A 21,693-nucleotide genomic window follows, 5' to 3' on the forward strand; every position below is an offset into this window, starting at 1 on the left:
TGATGTCAGAGGTGGTCGAGATGGGAGACCAGTCCAGATGATTGATGGCTGCTTGAAGACCGTACCGTGCCAATTGGCCTGAGTGAAATGCCAGACTCGTCGATGCTGAGGAAGCTCTCTGAGAATGGTCAGAGAGATGTCCACTTTAACAAGCACATGATCAGGTGAGCCGATTGGGGCAGAAGAAGAGCAGCAGACATTTTCATGGAAGTTATTCATAACCAAGTCCAGAAGAGAAGATGCTCCGTTGACTGAGATCCGGTCGGGAAACTGACAGATTGTGTCAGTCCCGGTGAGTCGCAGAAGTCCTTTGCTGAGGAGCCACGGCTGGTGAGAGAGGTACCCACACCCAACCAACTGGCATGCTGACAATTGAAATCACCACACATGAGGAAGAGAGAGTTGGGATGAGTAGATAGAAGTTGGTCCATATTATCAGACAGCGAGATGTAGATGGAGTCATCACTGTTTGGTGGACAGTACAACACACATATGAACAAGAGGTGGGAGCGAAGGGGAAGCCGTAGCCAGAGGTATTACTGGGGGTGAGGTGGAGAGATGGCAGTGCAGGGCAAGTGAGGAAGAGAGTTTTTGATAAAGATAGCAACACCACCTCCAGGACGAGGCTCAGGTCTATCATACCGGAGGAGGGAGTAACCCGGGAGAGATACTAAGGAATCAGAGACATCATGAAGGAGGAAAGTTTCTGTTGAGCAGATCACGTCTGGTTTGTCAGAAGCAACCTGTATGGAGAGATCAGTCAAGTTTGAGCGAAGGCCCGGATGTTTGAGGTCCATACCGTTAATGAAGAGGAAGGGGGAGCATCGGATACAGAACAGGGGGGGAGGGGTAGGGTAAGATGTGGAAGAGGAGGAAGAGGTATGGAGAGCTGTTGAAGTTGTGTCAGAGATTTCAGAATAGCTCGGAGAAAGGGAAGGATGGGGAGGACAAAAGGTTTGATGGTGATTGGGTGAGGCACAGTGAGGTGTTATTTGAGGAGGGGGAAGAGCGAGGCAGAAGGTTGGGGGAGATGGAGGTGAGAGTTGGAAGGGGGAAGAAGCGGGGAGGACGCTTTGAGGAGGAGGGGTGGGAGGGGGGAAATGGAGAAGAAATGAGGGTGGGGAGATTTGAAGGGGAGGGGGCTAGGGGGGAGTTTAGGAGGGAAGGGACAAGGGGGGGGGATTTGAAAGTGATGGGAGATGGGGGAGATTTGGAGGGGAGGGTGAGGGGGGAGTCTAGGAGGGGAGGTGCGAGGGGGAGTCGAGGAGGGGAGAGGTGTGGGGGAAGTTTTGGAAGGAAGGGGCAAAGGGGGAGATTTGAAAGGGATGGGTGATGGGGAGGATTTGGAGGGGAGGGGCTCGGGGGAAGATTTGAAAGCGATGGGTGATGGGGAAGATTTGGAGGGGACGGGCAAGGGGGAAGATTTGAAAGAGATGGGTGATGGGGAAGATTTGGAGGGGAGGGGCAAGGGGGAAGATTTTGAGGGGAGGGGTGATGGGGAAGTTTTGGAGGGGAGTGGTGATGGGGAAGATTTAGAGGGGAGGAGTGAGATTGGATTTTAGAAAGTGTACGATTAATGGGAAACGAACATTTATTGCAAAATGAGTTTCTTGTGACCTTCGAGTCAAAATACATTTGAGGACGCTGGAGGGGGGATGGAGTGCAGGTGAGTTTAGGGAATGTAGGAAACAGGAACTGTAAGAGATGGAATTTTTTTTTGGAATGAATAGATTTCGTGAGCAAGTCGAAAGCATCCTTTTAAAGAAGAAGAAGAAAAAGGTGTTATAATATACAACAGAATACAGTACTTCAGGGGAAAGTTTAAGCATTTTAAAATTTAACAGTGAAAACTATCTGGGGAAATGGAGGTGAAACACGTGATCGAAGAACGAACAAACGAATAAGAACAACGAATAAACGAATAAGAATAAAGATGGAAATTTTTGAGGTTTTTTTTTTTTTTTTTGAGTTGAGATTTTAAACAAGGACATATGGGGTGAAAAGACTGGGAAAAACTGAGAGAAGGAAAGTAATTGGAACACAATCGACGGACCGCTGAGAGAAAAACAAAGCCTCAAGGTAGGACACGGTAGCCAACAAGTCCTCAAAAGACGCGACACGAATTAACCGACGATTTTCTATACAGGTATGAAAAATTAACACCGAGAATCTTCCTAAGGACACACTTTCGGTACACACACCGAAAGATAAATACAGTTTCGAGAAAAACACAATTGTGAACAATTACTTAACTTCGAAAGCGTGAGAGCGTGGACAGCTTCGAAAAAACGTGCCTCGCCGACAAAGATCTCGCGAGATCGACCCTCACTATTGCTCATTATTGTGCCCAAATTTCAGCTTCCTAGCTCAAATGATGGTTGAGATATTGCCCGGACAAACAAACAAACAAACATGAAAGCAAACAAACAACCAGAGTGAAAACTGAGTACTCCCCCTTCCGTGCCCGGCAATGACGTTATGCAGCACCTGGAGATGGCATAGGAAAGGTGCGGTATACAATTATTATTCAAGTGATATATTAAGGTATGGAGTAGACATAAGGTGCCTTTTGCTGTGCACTGGATGACTACAATGTAACTGAGCAGAGTTGTCGTTTCAAACGTTTTAGGTGAGGCTATGCACCTGTTTGCGTGCCCACATAGCACACTCGTCGAGCAGCTCAGCAGCCTCAAGTTTTCCTTGACGGCGATATAGTGCTCCCAAGTTCCGCAAGGTTGTGGTCAGCGTTGCACTGGGAAGGATTCAAGAAGAGGAAAAAGAACATTTTTAAAGGTATTTCAATCTGCTATTCATGGATAATCATTTGGAGACGGAACCAAAAAATCATTGATGAAACTCTCTTGACCTATTCAATCACAAAATGTCAAAAATGAGGTCTTGAATGAGTAAAAACTTGGGTTCCAATCTCGGCCCAGCTATAAAATGTCACTCTGATGTTTCGCAGACAGGGCGATTCATCAATGTGTCTCGTCCTTTGAAAACGTTAAACGGGAGTCCCGGCGTCCCGTTTTCCAGCCTTAATTGGTGGAAATTAAACATCTCAAGGTGTCTCTCGGGAAGAATCGGTCTCTAACCCACAAGGGGGGCTGACTGCATCAGCAGCACTTCCATACCCCTGCAATAACTGAAGTCAACCTGCATCCATGTGCAAATGTACGAACGACGACTACGGCCGACGCAGATGAACACCACATTTCACAGAAACCCGGCAAGTATCTGTAGTTGAGATCACCGACATTGAATATCAATAAATCAGAAAGGATCAGGTGAGTTCGCAAAAGCCTGATGTCTTTGTTTTGTTACCTGTTGAAGATGCACTTGTTGTACGCCCCTGTCTGAATCCGGCTCCAGCCGTGGCTCTGTGGAAGAACACGCATGTTCTGGAGCAATTGGGCTTCAGATTTTATGGAATGAAATGAGACTTTTGAGTGAACCACAACTTTTACCTTTCCTTGCTCTTCTCTCTCCTCCGCAAGCATCCATATTGGTTTATTCTCTCCTAGAAAGAAGGAAGGATAATATTGTTGCGGATATGAGGACTGTATTTTTTTTTGATTGTGTGTATTATTATTATTGCTTGAGTCTGCGCCTCCTGCCTCCGGAGCTGTGTAAAGGTCAAAGGGCGTCCCATAATTAGTCCATAAAGCATCCACACCACAGCTAATCATAGAATACCCCTGTTCGATAGCTTATATCTTATTATGTGTTTTAGGGTAAGGCTGTGTCTCCCATTAATTGAAATACTCCATTGCACCAGTGAAAGAAATAGATTCCCTTCATTCCCACTCCCAAAACTTCCATTCCCCCTTTTCGTCAATTGCCATTCGCATTGCCAACCAACAATTGCCGCCATTGGCCACGAGGCAGGGTTGGGGAAGAAAGGCGGGTCCCCACCTCGTCATAGAGGGGAGGAGTGAGTCAGCCCCACTCAACCAACCACGAACAAGGGGTTGGACTTGGAGAGGGTGTGGAGAGAAACATCGAGGAGGTTCACGAAGGTTGAGGGGCGGGGCCTATATAACCCGCAGCTAGGGCGTTTCCCGAGGGAGATGAGCTTTTACAGGGAGACGAGAGGGAGTCCAAGCAGTTGGGTCCAAGAGATGAGCTTTTACAGGGAGACGAGAGGAAGTCCAAGCGGTTGAGTCCAAGAGAGGCGCTTTGAGTTGAGTCCGAGAGAAGTCCAGAGTTGAGCTGCAGCTCGAGCCACCGAAACTGCATTTACTGCAGCTCGAGCCACCGAAACTGCACTTACTGCAGCTGGAGCCACCGAAACTGCAGCCACAGCAGCGTGAGGCCTGGACGGCAGTTTGGAGCAGGGCCGCGAAGGAGCGGCGGCTGCCCAACGAGTCGATCGGTTGCAGGACCAGTTGGACCTCCCTATCCCGCCAGCCATCCATCTCCCGCCAGTCCTATCATCATTCCCCGCGTGAGTCTGTCCTTGTTTGTTCTGTCCCTGGGTTAATTAAGACTGTAGGTAAGCTAGCGTTGCACTGTGTATCTAATATCTTCTGTAAATAAACGTGATTGCTTTCTTCCTGCTTATATGTGTAAATAATAAATCCAATTACTCTTCTGTACGTCTTCTTCCTCTTTGTATTCGGTCGCTTTAGAGTTTTCCATATTGAGCAGCTGCGGTGCGATACGGCCAACGTTTGGGTGGAATCGGGTTCTAGTCGGGGAATAACTGTTCGGTCGCGGTAATACCACCGCTCGGTAAAATAACATCCTTTAACCGCGTCCGTAACAATTGGTGTCGAGGAGTGGGATACGAGGCCCGAAGCGCGCTGAACGCGCTCAAAATTACGAGCTGCTGAAAAATTGTGTTTTAAAGAAAAACCCGAATTTTGAAATCGCGCCATGGCTGGTCAAGGCGATCGGATGCCGGTGGGTGAGCTAGAGGAGGGGTTAGGAGTAACCCAGGATCAGAGGGACGAAGTAGAGGAGAACATTGGCAATGTGGTTGAGGGAGTATCAGACGCACAAAATGGCGTCCTCGCGCACGTGGGTGTAGCGGCACCAAATGGAGCCGCGCCCTTTGTACCAACGGTGGAAGACATGCAATTAATTATGGCTGAAATGGAGGCCCTTTTGGACAGGAACAGTGAGCGATTGTTAAACAAAATGGATGCTAACAGTGAGCGATTGGGAAACCAAATTGAAGCAATAACGAACGGAATGAGGGCCGATATGGAGCGAATCGGCAAGATTGGAGACAGAATGGGTGACCGCATGCAAAAATGTGGGGAGACCATGGATCGCATGGTGGGCGAGAGGGTCCCAGGGGTGCACGAGGAGGTAACGCGGGTCGAGAAGCGCTGGTTGAGCGAAGTGGAGGAAAGCGCGGGTACAATGACGGGGGTAGAAATCGCGACCCGGGGTTTGGAAAAGCCGGCGACCGATGAGGTAGAGGGAATTTTATTAAAGCCAACGGTCGTCGAGGGGAACAAAGACAAAGCAGTAGTGGGTACGATTAAAATTGAAGAGACGGAAGTAGCCCAGGAATCGGAGGGAGAAATGGAATATGTACAAAGTCCCTGCTCAAATCATGATGATGTACGCACTAACCAAATAAAGAGTTTGCAGGTGCGCGTGGAGAAGGGAATCCCCCAGGTGAGTCGTGCTGTATATTGTGCGGGTAGATTTTGTAAAAGGATGTTTAGCGACAAAAGAATTGTCGCGCGATTGGGATCGATATGGCACCCGGGCGTTGGTAAAGGGTCCCGTGTGAGTGGAAATGGCACGCGTGGGAGGAAAAAGTGTGCGTCGGCGAGTGGGTGTGTTATAAAGTGTGGGAGTGAAACCGAGTGCGAGCGAGAATGCACGTCGGGGTGTACGGAGTGTACGTGCGAGGGTGAGAGTGACCCGGGGAGTGAGTTGGTGGTGGAGCGGGTGCGAGAATGCACGCTTGGAATGGTTGAGGGTGTGCGAGGAAGCACACCTGAGTTGGTCATGGCGTGAGTGTGGGAGAGCCCATCTGAGCGCGTTAGTGGGTGGATGCCAGAGTGCACGCCCATGGTGAGTGTTACGGAGGACGTAACGGAGGAGAGGTGTGGACCGAGGTGTGCGCAAGAGTGTGCGCGAGAGGTGTGGTGTGTAACAGGGAGAGCGTTGGTGGAATGTACGGACGGCGTTGGAACGCCGGATTTTGTGAGGGTGAAAGGGGTAGCGTATGCGTGTGAGCATGCCGGTGAAGCATCGACGGTAACCGGGTTAGCGGTTAGGGCGACGGATAGCCGATGCGAGCACTCGGGGCGCGGTGTGCTTTGTTGGGTGCGAGGCCCGGCGCGGGTCGATGCTGCGTCGCTTCTCTTCGAAGCGTCGTTGCCGATTCGGGCTTGGCCCCGCCCCGCACGGTCGAGTCCGGGCCTTGTCGGGCCAGGCGACCGGTACGGTTCAAGGGCGAGTGGGAGGAAGCGGAACGGTGCCCCCTCGTGGGGACGGGGTTCCGACCGGGGGAGATTGAGCCATCAGGCCCGGGACCGCAAGGTGCCGCGCCGAGATGGTGCGTGGAATCTCGGCCCGACCAAACCACCTCCCTTGAACCGAAAGCCGAACGGATTCAACCTGCAGGCGACCAAACCACCCGAATTCATTGCTCGGCTTTACGAACCGAGTTTAATGATGTCATGACGCACCGAGGCTAGGATATAGTGGACTGTGATGATGATGATACTGATAGTGTTTTTGGATTCGAAATTTTGGGATAGAAAATTTTTGATTGTTGGAATTCGGACGAGCAAAATTGATAGTGGGACCTCCCCGATGTGGTGGGATGGCAACCTTGCCATCTCTCACAGGCAGGGGGGCAAAGGAGCACTAGTTTATGGGGGTTGATGGCAGTGAAAACTAGCCCGGGTGGGTTAGGATATTGTGTGTAGGGCCCTAGAAGATGACATTAGGTAACGTTAAGGTTTAGTTAGTGACTGATACCTGTAGTGGGGACGCAGGTAGATTAGTGTGGATGATAATGACGTGGTATGTGCTTAGTTTAAAGGGAAGACGGGGAGCACTAAGTTAGCAGGGCAACAGGTAGTTCAGATGATGCCGTGTGAGTGTTGGAGGTGTATTCAAGTGTATTGAGCAGTGTGTGAGGAACAGGTGTGATTGAACAGGTGTGATTGCACCGGTGTGCAACTGAACAGGTGGATGGAGCAGTCTATGAGTAAGAGTGATAGTGATAGTGATGTGTATTGTGCTGACCAAATGGTCCAGGGAGAAGGAGGGTGCAGGTGGCACCAGGTGTGCAACAACAGGTGTATGGAGAATGGTTGTGTGGAGGACATGGTGTGGAATAAATGGAGTATTGGAATGGATGGTCGTGGAGTGAGTATGGTGGAAACAATGGAGTGGAGTGGATGGTGCGAAGGTGTGAATGGGGGAAGAGTGGACCCCCATCACGAATACCCGGGGCGGGTAGTGTAAGTGTTAGGTAGAGGGTATAGGTAAATTGTGGTTGGATATTGGCATCTGTGGTGCGAGGTGAAAGAATGGTATTTGGATGGGTGCATTAGTGTTGTGGAAATGGCTGGGCGTGTAGCCTGTTAGTGTGTGTAGTTGGTTTGGGCACTCCACCACTGTGAGGATGTCGGCCAGGTGAGGCCGCAGGTGGGCTCTGGGAGCCGGTAGAGTTGTTGTGGATGGGGCCCGAGGATCCGGAGGACGGACCCGGGTAGCCCAGTGCCAGAGGGCACCAAGGGGTGACAGAGCCAGGAGGGGCCTTCCCCAGTTAGATAGGTTAGGGTGAGGAGCTAGGTAAGCTCGGGTGGCAACTACAGTGGTGGAGGTGTGCAGGTGGGTAGACCTGCTGGGAGAGCTACACGTCACAGCCCAGAAATTGTGCAAGGGCACCGGGAGATGAATCGGGGGAGTGAGACCCCAAATTGAGAAGCACCACAGTTGGTCAATGGGAATTGGTTTTTAGAACCCATAGTGTAAGTGGCCAATGGATTGGCAGGGCAAGACCCCGGGTAGTGTAAAGTGTGTTAATGTCATTTAGAGGATAGTTAGGATTGAAGTATCCTCGCACCATCTGCATCCACTCACCTGAGGTGACAGGTACTCCACACCATGCCATGTTTTGATTATTTTTTTATGATGCAAATGTTTGGATTGTGAGACGCATCATGACGTGGGTGTGACATTGTGCTTTGTTGTTCCATCTCTTCCTCCTTATGAGGATTGATGATGAATTGGGTGATGGCAAATTTTGAAGTAGAGGGATTGTGGAGACGAATTTGGTATAAGGGAAATATGGGGAGACGTGACAGTAGTGACGAATTTGTAAATGTGTAGATTTTTGTACATATGGGGTAAGGGCAAGGGTAGTGTAGGTGACAGGGGGGTGACGTACGGTAGGGACGAGCTTTCTCACTTCGCCCTCCGTATGCATTTCGCCTTGCATTGCCTTATTGATGTGTACCCTTGTGACCTTACCCCTCGCTCATTTGTCTCTTTTGTCTCCCACATGACCGGTGCGCCATTGGGCGCCGAGGGGAGCGTGCGTGAGTCCTCCATTGTGCGCCCGGAATTCCCAGAACCAGCTGTCTGCATCGATGCACCACATTATGGACCACATGCCTGTGGCCGAGCACCACTGATGGACCCCATGGGTTGGGGCATGGCCCCTCTGCTGGAACCGGCCATGAGGGCCCGAAATCTTGCTGGCGGACCTTGGCCACAGGGCACCGATGCCCCACAGGTGAACCACACAAAGTCGGCCCCTGTGGGCCATAAATAAAATAAAAACGGACACATTAGGTGCATTCTTTTATTGCAAATAGGCTGCCAGCAAGGGAAGATGACAACACCAGGAAAATAATGATAGCCAGCAGAGGGAGCCGAAGAGCAAGAGACCACCTACAGGGTTAGGGGTTGTTGATTTTATTTTTATTGAACATGCATTGAACACTGATGAACTGTGGTGACTGCACCGATTGGTGCTTGAGGGTGTGTTGGTGTGTTATAGGTGCTTTCATGGTGCATTGATGCAGAGCAGACTGTCTCCCCCCCCCCAGAAAGAACATTTACAGGTCCTGGGTTAGTTTTGTAAATAAAAGCAGAGTCATTGTAAATAATGCTCCCCACCGTCAGTGTGTAGTTTGAAGACCATTCCGCAATTCGGTTAACTGTGGGCGTAAGTCTGTTAGGCAGGGTGCAATGGAGCAGCGGGACACATTTATTTATGTTTTAAAACTGTCGCACTCAGGGTCAGGTTAAAAGTAGAGGGAACTACACCTACGTGTCACACTAAATAAAAGTTGTAGGCCCGGGTCGGGCCTAAGAGGAGGAGGGTGCAGTGTTGCGGATATGAGGACTGTATTTTTTTTTGATTGTGTGTATTATTATTATTGCTTGAGTCTGCGCCCCCTGCCTCCGGAGCTGTGTAAAGGTCAAAGGGCGTCCCATAATTCGTCCATAAAGCATCCACACCACAGCTAATCATAGAATACCCCTGTTCGATAGCTTATATCTTATTATGTGTTTTAGGGTAAGGCTGTGTCTCCCATTAATTGAAATACTCCATTGCACCAGTGAAAGAAATAGATTCCCTTCATTCCCACTCCCAAAACTTCCATTCCCCCTTTTCGTCAATTGCCATTCGCATTGCCAACCAACAATTGCCGCCATTGGCCACGAGGCAGGGTTGGGGAAGAAAGGCGGGTCCCCACCTCGTCATAGAGGGGAGGAGTGAGTCAGCCCCACTCAACCAACCACGAACAAGGGGTTGGACTTGGAGAGGGTGTGGAGAGAAACATCGAGGAGGTTAGCGAAGGTTGAGGGGCGGGGCCTATATAACCCGCAGCTAGGGCGTTTCCCGAGGGAGATGAGCTTTTACAGGGAGACGAGAGGGAGTCCAAGCAGTTGGGTCCAAGAGATGAGCTTTTACAGGGAGACGAGAGGGAGTCCAAACAGTTGGGTCCAAGAGATGAGCTTTTACAGAGAGATGAGAGGAAGTCCAAGCGGTTGAGTCCAAGAGAGGCGCTTTGAGTTGAGTCCGAGAGGACGTCCAAGCGGTTGAGTCCAAGAGAGGCGCTTTGAGTTGAGTCCGAGAGAAGTCCTGTGTTGAGCTGCAGCTCTAGCCACCGAAACTGCATTTACTGCAGCTCGAGCCACCGAAACTGCACTTACTGCAGCTGGAGCCACCGAAACTGCAGCCACAGCAGCGTGAGGCCTGGACGGCAGTTTGGAGCAGGGCCGTGAAGGAGCAGCGGCTGCCCAACGAGTCGATCGGTTGCAGGACCAGTTGGACCTCCCTATCCCGCCAGCCATCCATCTCCCGCCAGTCCTATCATCATTCCCCGCATGAGTCTGTCCTTGTTTGTTCTGTCCCTGGGTTAATTAAGACTGTAGGTAAGCTAGCGTTGCATTGTGTATCTAATATCTTCTGTAAATAAACGTGATTGCTTTCTTCCTGCTTATATGTGTAAATAATAAATCCAATTACTCTTCTGTACGTCTTCTTCCTCTTTGTATTCGGTCGCTTTAGAGTTTTCCATATTGAGCAGCTGCGGTGCGATACGGCCAACGTTTGGGTGGAATCGGGTTCTAGTCGGGGAATGACTGTTCGGTCGCGGTAATGCCACCGCTCGGTAAAATAACATCCTTTAACCGCGTCCGTAACAATATATACTTTTTTTTTGGAAAAGAGAAAGGCAACAGGCATATTTAAAACTAGAACAGTCCTCGGTAGAGCGCACACAGGGCCTTCAGAAAGTATTCACAACCCTTGACTTTTTTCACATTTTGTTGTGTTACAGCCTAAATTTAAAATGGGTTATACGGTATTTACATTTTTTGTCACCAAGCTATACATAATAATACCCCAAAATGACAAAGCGAAAACATGTTTTTGGATATTTTTACAAAATAATTGAAAATTAAATACATAAATATCTAATTTACATAAGTATTCAACCCCCTGAGTCAATACTTCGTAGAAACGGCTTTGGCTGTGATTACAGCTTCGAGTCTTCCTGGGTATGTCTATATCAGCTTTGCACATCTGGATTCAGGGAGTTTCTCCCATCATTCCTTGCATATTTGGTCAAGTTCTGTCAAGTTGGTTGGTGAGCGTCGGTGAAGAGCAATCTACAAGTCTTTCCGCAGATTCTTAATGGGATTCAAGTCTGGGCTTTGCCGCGCCACTCAAGGACTTTCACGTTCTTGTTCTGAAGCCATTCCAGTGTTGCTTTGGCTGCATGCTTGGGGCCATTGTCCTGTTCGAAAGAAAATCTTCACTGCACTCTAAGGTCTTCTGCACTCTGAAGCAGGTTCTCCTCAAGGATTTGCCTGTATTTGCCTCCAATCATTGTTCCCTCTATCCTTACAAGTCTCCCAGGTCCTGCTGCTGAAAAGCATCCCCATGGGATGATGCTGTCACCACCATGCTTCACGGTAGGGATGGTGTTAGTTGGGTGATGAGCTGTGCTCGGTTTTTGTCAGACGTAGCGTTTTGCATTCAGGCCAAATAGTTCAATTTTCGTCTCGCCAGACCACATAATATTTTGCCTCATTGTGTGTGTATGTGTGTGAGTCTTTCAGGTGCCTTTTTGCAAACTACAGGCGTGCCTTTTACAGGTGCCATGTGCCTTTTTCTCAGCAGTGGCTTCTGTCTGACCACTTCCCCATAAAGCCTAGATTTGTGAAGTGCTGCAGAGACTGTTGTCTATCTGGCAGGCTCTCCTATCTCAGCCAAATAACTAGTCAGTTTTGTTCCAGTGGTCATTGCATTCTTGGTCACCTCCTTGACCAAGGTACTTCTTGTCCAGTTGTTCAGTTTGGTCGGATGGCTAGCTCTTGGCTGTTAGGGGTGCCGGTTTAGTCGTCAACAACCCAACCATGCGCCAGGTAGCACTGGATTATATGTTACCAGTGGCAACCCCAAAAAACTGACCTGACAAATAACCTCGATTTACTGAAGTGATAACTCTCTATTTATATCTCGACTAACTTCTGTTTATTCAAATTTCATCACTTTTTTCTCCAATACGTATACTCTCCACTATAAATAATCTGGCAGGCTCTCCTGTGTGTGTGTGTGTTGTTGTCTGCTCAATGGCTGGTGGCATCCCTGACGACCGCTGGTGAAGCGGATGACCGATGCTAGTAAAGCGGACGACGTTATGGAAAAAATAACATGTAGCATCTGGGTAGTTCCATGTTGTTTCCATTTCCTAGTAATGGAGCCCATTGTGCTCTTGGGAACTTTCAACACTCTTGGAAATCATTTTATAACCTTCCACAGATATATGCCTCTTCACAATTCTATCTCGGAGTTCTACGGACAGTTCTTTGGATCTCATGGTAGAGTATCTGCTCCGACGTGCTCCGTCAACTGTGGGACCTTATATAGAAAGGTGTGTTTCTTTCTAAATCATGTCCAATCAATTGAATTGGCCACAGGTGCACTCATATCAAGTTGTAGAAACATCCCAAGGATGACCAAAGGAAATTTGATGCACCTGAGCTCAAATTAGAGTGTCATAGCAAAGGAGTTGAATACTTAATTAATCAAGACATTTCAGCTTTTAATTTACAAGTAATTTGGAAAAATTCTCAAAAACATAATCCTCTTTGACATTATGGGGTCTTATGTGAAAATCAGTGACAAAAAATCTTAATTTAATCCATTTTAAATTCAGGCTGTAACACAACAAAATGTGAAAAAGTCAAAGGGGGTGAATACTTTCTGAAGGCACTTTAGAATGTAATTGGTGTGTTTTTTGGATGATTTACATGCTGGTGTCTCAGAAAGACTGTTACAAATTTTCCCAGAATGACTCGTGTCACCTCTAAAAAGCTAATGGTGCACAAGTTGCATGTGTTGAACGATTACAGTATTGCATGAGCCAATTATGTTACGTGGAAACTTGCAATCAGGTGTTCTCCACATCCCTTGTGCCAAAAAGGCACTTGGAATGAACGCTGGAACAGTCCTTCAGCAATTATATTATCAATTGTACATGTACGGTTATTTATGGTGGATAATATATCAAAGAAGAAAAAGTGATTACATTTGAAGAAATAAAGGTCAGTCTAGCTGTAAATAGAGTTATCACTTCAGGAAAAAGAGGTGATCCATCAGGTCAGTCTTTTGTGACTTCCACTGGAAACATGTAACCCAGGTCTACCTGCTGCATGGTCGGGTTGTCGACAACTAAACCGGCACCCCTCACTGGCTTTGCTCATGTGGATTGTGGAGGGTGACTGAAATACCCTGCCAGGACTAAATAAACAACATCTAACAAAGGGCGGCTGAGCTCCCGCAGGGAGCCAATGGCCATTCAGTGAGGAGATGGTGTCTCCTAAAAGACACCCATTCGGATTGAACCAGTTTGAGCCATACTAAAGACTTTGAAAATGGTACGTGCTGCTTCCTTGCTTGAAAAGGATAGAGCACGGACAATCCCCATTGATTGGCATCCATGGGGAGGAGGAAATTCCTCTTGAGGAAATGCCCCGCTGAGTATGGTGAGAAAAGCAGTCCCATTGGTATGACATCACTGGTACCCAGAGTATCCCGGGAAGGGATGGCAGTAACGGTACTTTTCCCAAGCTCAGTAGCTGTGTTAAGTGTTTGTCTCAGTTTGTTAGCATGTCAGTGTGTGTATTTTGTTGTGTGTGAGTGTGTGTGAGTGTGCGCGCACGCACGCATATGTGGCAGCACCATTTTGAGCCTTAGAACATGCATAAACTAGAACAATACGACTGTGTCGCCAATATGCCTCCGCATAGTCCCACAATGGGTAGATGCCATCACTCTGCACATGTATGGGTAGGGGATCACGTTTGTGACGTTTCATGTTGATCGGGTAAGGTTCGTTTTTCTATCCAAGATGGCTGCCAAACCACGTGACCTATGACATCATCATTTTCAAACGATATGCAACAGTGCTGTTAGATGATATTTGTAAAATTTTGCATCGATAGGGTGAGCGGTTTCAGAGATAAAATTATTTAATATTTTTCTTCAATCAAAATGGCTGCCAAAGCATGTGACCTATGATGTCATAAATGTAATATTTCAATACAAATGGGTCATAGATCATGTGCATGCAATTTAAGATTTTTAGGATAAGGAATTCGATTAAAACATTTTTGGCTGGTATACCACTTCACCTATGATGTCATCGTTATCATGCTTTTGTTCCCCATTGGGAGTACTTGACAATGTGGCAAGTTTCAAATTTTTTCCATTCAGCGGTTTCTGAGAAATATTTTTTTAATTATTTGTTTTTAATCCAAGATGGCTGCCATACCACGTGACCTATGACGTCACAATTATCATAAAGACATTATGCGTGGGTGTCACTCCTACCCTGAAAGTTTCGTCTCAATCGGAGATATGGTTGCTGAGAAAAACGAGGTTTAGCCCAGACGGACAGACAGACAACCCGAAAACATAATACCTCCGGCGACTTTGTCGGCGGAGGGATAAAAATAAATAAATAGAGATGACTCACCTGTAATGGCACCAAACTCCCTCTCATGAGCCAAAGTCAGAATGTCCTTGTATAAGACTTCCGCAGACTTGTGTTTTCCTTGCTTGAGATAGCATGATGCCTGTAAAACACAAAGCCTTTTAGGGTAATGCTGGGTCATATTTGGTCACGGACGATAATGTTCACCTTCAAAAGCTTTGCGTATACAAATGGTCACGATGCATGATTAGAGGTTGAGACTAGTGGGGTAACTTAATCTTTTTCTCCTAAAAGTGAATTACTTATTACTGTCTTGCTGAAATAATAACTTACGATGCAACAAATTTGCAAGATAATCAATCCATCTTCACGGATGATTTTGACATTTTGCATTGAAATTTTCAATGACATCACAGTCTGATGGATTATGTCCAATTAGATGTCCATTTATCTATATACCGTACATGTTTTCAAGTGTTTGTATGCCAAACCGTAGCACCTAGACGCCCCAAATGTTGGGTGTAGGTACTTCAGACTCTGGGCAAGGATTAAAGCTTCCACCCATTGGAATTGACATCCGTTTTGAGGCCACCAAAGGCCGCTATAAAGAGTATATTGGGATGTGGGGTCAGGGATGCCGCCGGCCTGCAGGCAAAAGGTAATCAGCATGAGGCCAATAACCCCATAGCTTTTCAATGTCCAACATGTCCCAAAACAACCACCGGGAAAAGCTCACCCAGCCGGGCAGCGCTGGATGGCCCCTGCTAGTTTATTATAAACCGACTCAGTTTGACCGTTTAATGTTGATATACAGACTTGGCATTTAATATGGAATATTTTTTTTTTCTTGACTTGGGTTTAATTTCTGAACTCGGTATATCAATCTGGTGAGTTTCTTTTACGCTTGGGTGATTTCTTTGTTAAAAGAACCATGTCACTGATTGTCTGTCGCAGCAAGAAGTCAATAACAGGATTATATCACAGGTGGCGTGACAAAATGTACGGACAGGTACATTTGACGATTGGCTTCACAATCGGGTATATAAGGGTTATTGCGTTCTGTATTAGTGGGAAACAACTGCTGCACGTCTACAAAAGTTATTGCGCATCCCCTGGAGATGGTCCGTCAACTCGACAATGCTGTTTGTCATTTAGTGGTGGCTTTACGAAATTCCGGCATGAAACAGCGTGCTATTGCTCGGCAGTATGGCATCACTCAAGGTCAGGTGTCAAAGATCCTGAAACGAAATGCTCAGAGGGGTGTCCCTACTCCAATACCGAGGCCAGGACGTCCCCGCAGAACCACAAGGAGGGATGATCGCCAGCTGCACCGGTTAGTCCGCAATGGCCGTACCAAGTCAGCTAATCGGCTTAGGGCTGAGTGGCAGCAACTGACAAATGTGCCTGTATCCAGAAGGCTAGTCGACCAACGACTGGTTCAAGCAGGCTATCGTGCCAGGCGTCCCCTGAGAAAGCCACGTCTGACCAGACAACACAGCCAGCGCCGATTGCAGTGGGCCAGAGAGCACCGTCAATGGCAGCCAGGACACTGGAATCACGTGACCTTCAGTGACGAGTCTAGATTTCTGGTCTATCGTCAAGATGGCCGCGTCCGAGTGCGCAGACAAGTGCATGAAGCCCACAACGAAGATTGTATATTGCCAAGAGTCCAAGGTGGAGGTGGTGGGGTGACCGTTTGGGCTGCTTTTCATGCAGGGGGCAAAACTGACCTCGTTGTTCTGAATGGAAACCTGAACCAGTTCAAGCACAGGGCCATTCTGGAAGAAACATTGCTTCCATTTGTTCGTGCAGCCTTTCGAGGAAACTTTGTCTTCCAAGATGACAATGCACGGCCTCATCGTGCTCGCATGATCCAACCCTTTCTTGCTGACTGTGGTGTAGAGCATATGGAGTGGCCTGCCATGTCCCCGGATATGAATCCGATAGAGAACTTGTGGGCAGAATTAACGCGTCAAATCGACAACTTGGACCAGCAGGCTGCCTCTGTGCATGAATTGCAGCAGGCTATTGCAACTGCATGGCAAGCGATTCCTGTGCAAACCTTGGCAAATCTCGTGAATAGCATGCCTCAACGTGTACGTGCTCTCCTGAATGCTCGTGGGGGATACACGAAGTACTGAACTGTAATTTTACTGTCCGTAATCCCAGTCGTAATTTAACTTTTGTTTTTGTCAAAAAATTTTTTGGCTAATGTGCAAAATAAAGAGATACTTCTGGAAACCGCAAAGAAGTTTAACACAGTACTGTCCGTGAATTGAGTTCGATATCAGTTTACATCACTTTCAAGGATCAATTTATTTGCTTCAAAATGTCAAATGTGGTTTTTGTTTCTTCTAAAGGTCACATTAACAAAATCTAGAATAATTTCAACATAATTCCAATGAACTTTTGGTTCTAAGTCATCTTGAAAAGTAAGTTCACCCCCACAAAAAAAATATTCCATATTAAATGCCAAGTCTGTATATCATCCCGGCTGTAACGTGAAGTTAATTATTGTTACGTTTGTGGGGGGTAGACAATGATTACCTTAGAGCCAGGTAGAAGTGTATAGATTACCATGCTCTGTCGTGATGAAGAAGAAGAAACCCCATGTATCATAAGTAGGGAATCCGTTAGATCGTGTGTCATGTAAGTGTATAATTGTTCCCATCACGAGGGGTGGAGTTTTGTTAATTAGTTTGGGTTATGGGTAATGAATCCCCTGTATGTAATGCCTCTGTTATTTCCCCTCTGTTCTTTATGACAATGCCGCACACACACACAAGCCAAGCAATCGTGCATTAATAACATTAAATAAAGCAACTGGAAGAAGACGTTGAACAATACCGCTGGCACTGCCAGCCGCCACATCACCACGTCAAGCAGGCAGGGCCGTAAGGCCACGCCCCGAAGAACAGTGATTGGTCCGGGATTGATTCGAGCAAGGACTGCTAAGATGGGACTATTGGATTGGTGGGCACGCACGGGAATCGTCAGATGACGTCAGAGCCTTGAGTACAAAGGAGTTGGATGGCCGACATTTTCTCTCTTGGTTTGTGGATCTGAAAATGAACGGGCACCGATAAGTTCTTGCATTGGGACACGCTCTTGCATGGGACATTGATAGCGAACAGTCACGGTTGTCGCCAGTGGCGTGCCGAGTTCCTGCAGACGGTCGCAGCTCATGCATTCTTTCTTCTTGGCTTTCTTTTGGTATTTCTTGGCATTTCTTTCTTTCACTGGCTCGTTAGTGCTGGCTGGGCGTCGTCTGGTTGCGCTGAGAGACGTGGGTGCTGGTGAAGCGGACGACGAACACAAGCATGGCTGAGTGAACGAGGGTGCACTGAGGCCTACTTCCCGCCAGGGCCTATGCCATGCCCGGATTGTGCGCTCGGGGCTTGGACGATTCCTGACGGGGTTCAGAAGCCGCTCACAGCTGAGTAGAGAAACATTACGCATTATTTTCACCAGTTATTTTTCCTCTTGTGTGTATACAGTCTGTGTGGGGCACTCCATTTAGGAATTTTAGTTGCCCTGCATTATTTTCTAACCAGCATTCCTTCAATAAAGCCGGTATTTTTGTACATTTTATATCCGTGTCAGTCTTGCTTGAAAACTGCCAGCCGCCACATCACCACGTCAAGCAGGCAGGGCCGTAAGGCCATGCCCCGAAGAACAGTGATTGGTCCGGGATTGATTCGAGCAAGGACTGCTAAGATGGGACTATTGGATTGGTGGGCACGCACGGGAATCGTCGGATGACGTCAGAGCCTTGAGTACAAAGGAGTTGGAGGGCCGACATTTTCTCTCTTGGTTTGTGGATCTGAAAATGAACGGGCGCCGATAAGTTCTTGCATTGGGACACGCTCTTGCATGGGACATTGATAGTGAACAGTCACGGTTGTCGCCAGTGGCGTGCCGAGTTCCTGCAGACGGTCGCAGCTCATGCATTCTTTCTTCTTGGCTTCCTTTTGGCATTTCTTGGCATTTCTTTCTTCCACTTGCTCGTTAGTGCTGGCTGGGCGTCGTCTGGTTGCGCTGAGAGACGTGGGTGCTGGTGAAGCGGACGACGAAGACAAGCGCGGCTGAGTGAACGAGGGTGCGCTGAGGCCTACTTCCCGCCAGGGCCTATGCCATGCCCGGATTGTGCGCTCGGGGCTTGGACGATTCCCGACGGGGTTCAGAAGCCGCTCACAGCTGAGTAGAGAAACATTACGCATTATTTTCACCAGTTATTTTTCCTCTTGTGTGTATACAGGTCTGTGTGGGGCGCTCCATTTAGGAATTTTAGTTGCCCTGCATTATTTTGTTACCGGCATTCCTTCCATAAAGCCGGTATTTTTGTACATTTTAAATCCGTGTCAGTCTTGCTTGATTACGCTCCAGTGGAAGCTGTCCAGGTAAGTTCGTCATTCTCCTTTCTCTCGTGTGTAAAGAACACAGCCATTTTTGACTGAACGGTTCGGAGCGTAAGCTCTATCGGCAATCCGTCCGAGACTGGTCTTTATCGGCACGGACAGGACATTATTAACTGGTAATGTGAATCTAAAGAGGGTGGATGTAAGGCAGACACCTCCTGTTGGCCAGTACCTTTGCAGCAGGTGTGGTATGGCACAGGGGTTCATGGTCACCATTGCAGTTAAGAGGTGCTAGAGGTGTATATATACCCCCTCTCCGGACTGCGTGTGAGTTCACTTTCTGAGTTGACTTTACTTTGTGCAAAGGGTGGCCAACTGATAAAGTTATTGTATGACCCTGACCTTGTTGGCTGGAATGCATGTGTCTATTTGACCATGTGATTCAGCCTTTGTGCTGAAGTGCATAAGTACACAGGTTTGCCAAGCTTAGTGGGACTGTGTACTTTGCTTGTAGGGCAGAGGTGCACATCCTCAGTGTTACAATGTTTGATTCTTAACTTTTTATTAACGAAGGTGCTGTCATAATGGCCCCCTGATAAAGTTATGACATGAGCATGCTTTCTGCCCACTGTGAGCTAGTTAGACCATGTCAGACCATGTGATTTGTTTGGCCTTCAGGCTGGGAAGTGCATGCCTATATTTATATATTGATGAGCTTGTTGGACTGTGTACTTTGGTCCTGAGGTGCACTTCCCTTTCCTTGTTACAATGCTTAATGTTTTTACCTTTCTTCAAGTAAAAAAGGTGCTGCCATAAGATGGCTGACTGATAAACTTATTATATGACCATACATTCTGGCCCTGTTGACTAGGGTATGTGTATATATGTGTGTGTTTGTATGACCCTGAGCCTTGGCCTTAATGCCAAAGTGCATTTGTAACAGTTTCACGAGTTTTTTTTGGCTGTACTTTGCTCTTGGGGCTGAATTACATGTCTTTATAGCTTTGTTATAATTTCTGTTTGTTTTCTTTCATTTTTTAGAAAGGTGATCTCATGAGGCTCAAACATTATGGTACTGCCATGCATTCTGACCCTATGGGCTAGATTGTGTGTTTTTGGTATTTTGTTTGCATTACCTTTTTATATTGAAAAACAGGAATCTCTTAACAGAGATGACTGCAATGGAGCCATAATGCATCTGTGGATTGATTTCTTGCTCTAGGAAGGAAGGAATTGGAAAGTGGGTGAGGGGCCAGGGGATTTGGGGCAGGCTTTGCCAAAAAGAGGCTCTCAAATCCTATGTTGGCTGACTGTTGCTGTGCTTGGCAGTGTAGTAACTGACACTGCACAATTCAGTGAATGGTTCTGTGCCTTTCACGTACTGCAAATGAGCCGGAATGTACTTTTAATTTTTAGATATCTTCTGGGGTACTGGGGTTCCACTTGGCCTCAAAATACATTTTGTATGTGGTCCACAAACATCTCTGTGGTCCATGTTGACAACAATAGGCTTGAGGAAGTTTGTGGGCCACAAACAAAACTCTTTCCTGTTTGATTCAAAATCGGTAGAGTAGGTCATGGTACAAATTGATGGTTGGCTGTGACCTTTTAGCACACACACGCACACACTTGGCCAGGGGCTTTGTGAAGTGATGGCGATCCATTCCCAAACTAGGCAGAAACTGTCATGCTCAAAGTCAAGCAACCCACAGCTCAATGTCAAAATTGCATAAACACTAAACAGCCATGTTTAGTATGAAGTTACCAGGTTGTTTTTAGTTTTGGCAACGTTTGGGTCATCAGGACCCAGTCTGGCTTGATAGATATGAAGTGCACGCTGATAATACTTCTCCACTTCCTCATACTTTCCTTGGTTCTGGCAGAGCAAGGCCAGGTTGTTCAGCTGTTTAGCCACATCTGGGTGATCCCGGCCCAGAGCCTGCAGGAGACATGACAGATGGATGAGTAAGTAGGGAGCATCAGGAATTGAGTTTCAAGATTATTAAAGACTGCTTAACTAAGAAATAGCTGATATGACAAATAAGTTTGAGAAGGAGCTTGCCAATAATAAGCAGATTTGTAGGCATGAGAATAGGCCACAGCGGAGATCAATTGTCTTTTAGTTTCATTCCAACAATGATGGATCAAAATTTCTTGGCTGGAGCTTCAAGTACAATAAAAGTCTGGTCAAATCTGGTCAAAGTCTGGTCAAATCTGGTCAAAGTCTGGTCAAATCTGTTTCTGGTGTTTGTTCCCCATCCATCCCCTCCCTTACCTCAAACGGCTACACAGCTGACTCCGCACGTGAAAACGCTGAATGCCTCAACTCTGTGTTTGCCTCAAAATCTTGTGTCCCAAACCCATCCCTCTCTGTACCCACCGTACCCAGGCGTACCCAGCTGCTCCTGGACTCTGTGTCCTTTCCTCCTGACAAGGTGGAAAAGTTTCTGTCAACCCTCGACTCTGATTCTGCAACTGGACCTGACGGCATCAGCCCACGGGTCCTAAAATCCTGTTCTTCCGCTCTTTCACTCCCTCTCTCTGTTCTCTTCACCCTCTCTTTTGCTCAAGGTCATCTGCATTCTGCTTGGAAATCAGCCAACATCACCGCTTTACACAAAAAAGGTGCAAAAACAGATCCCAGCAACTACAGACCAATCAGCCTTCTCCCAATTATCAGCAAAGTAATGGAATCCATCATTGCTTCAGATATGAAATCTTTCCTCTTCTCCAATGGCTTGATCTCTGATCATCAATTTGGTTTCAGACCAGGTCACTCTACTCTGGACATGCTGCTTCTGCTGTCTCAACAATGGATGGAGATCCTCAATGCCAAACAGGAAATTAGAGCTGTCTCCATTGACATATAACGTGCCTTCGATACGGTCTGGCAC

General features: G+C 47.3%; 1 protein-coding gene across 2 annotated transcripts in view; it reads right to left on the reverse strand.

Moving 5' to 3' along the window:
- The window catches only part of LOC137437961 (kinesin light chain 1), a 78,604-nt gene that overhangs the window by 12,299 nt on the left and 44,612 nt on the right, over window positions 1–21,693 (reverse strand). For both annotated transcript variants that reach the window (XM_068132756.2, XM_068132754.2), the window contains exons 8-12: window positions 20,565–20,738; window positions 14,484–14,583; window positions 3,468–3,520; window positions 3,325–3,380; window positions 2,644–2,752 (exon numbers count right to left, since the gene is read on the reverse strand). In XM_068132756.2, the coding sequence (XP_067988857.1) occupies window positions 2,644–2,752; window positions 3,325–3,380; window positions 3,468–3,520; window positions 14,484–14,583; window positions 20,565–20,738 (492 nt within the window). The remainder of the gene's footprint in view (window positions 1–2,643; window positions 2,753–3,324; window positions 3,381–3,467; window positions 3,521–14,483; window positions 14,584–20,564; window positions 20,739–21,693) is intronic.

Source organism: Myxine glutinosa, chromosome 12 (genome assembly GCF_964187855.1).
Source record: "Myxine glutinosa chromosome 12, kmMyxGlut1.1, whole genome shotgun sequence".
Taxonomy (NCBI): Eukaryota; Metazoa; Chordata; class Myxini; order Myxiniformes; family Myxinidae; genus Myxine; species Myxine glutinosa.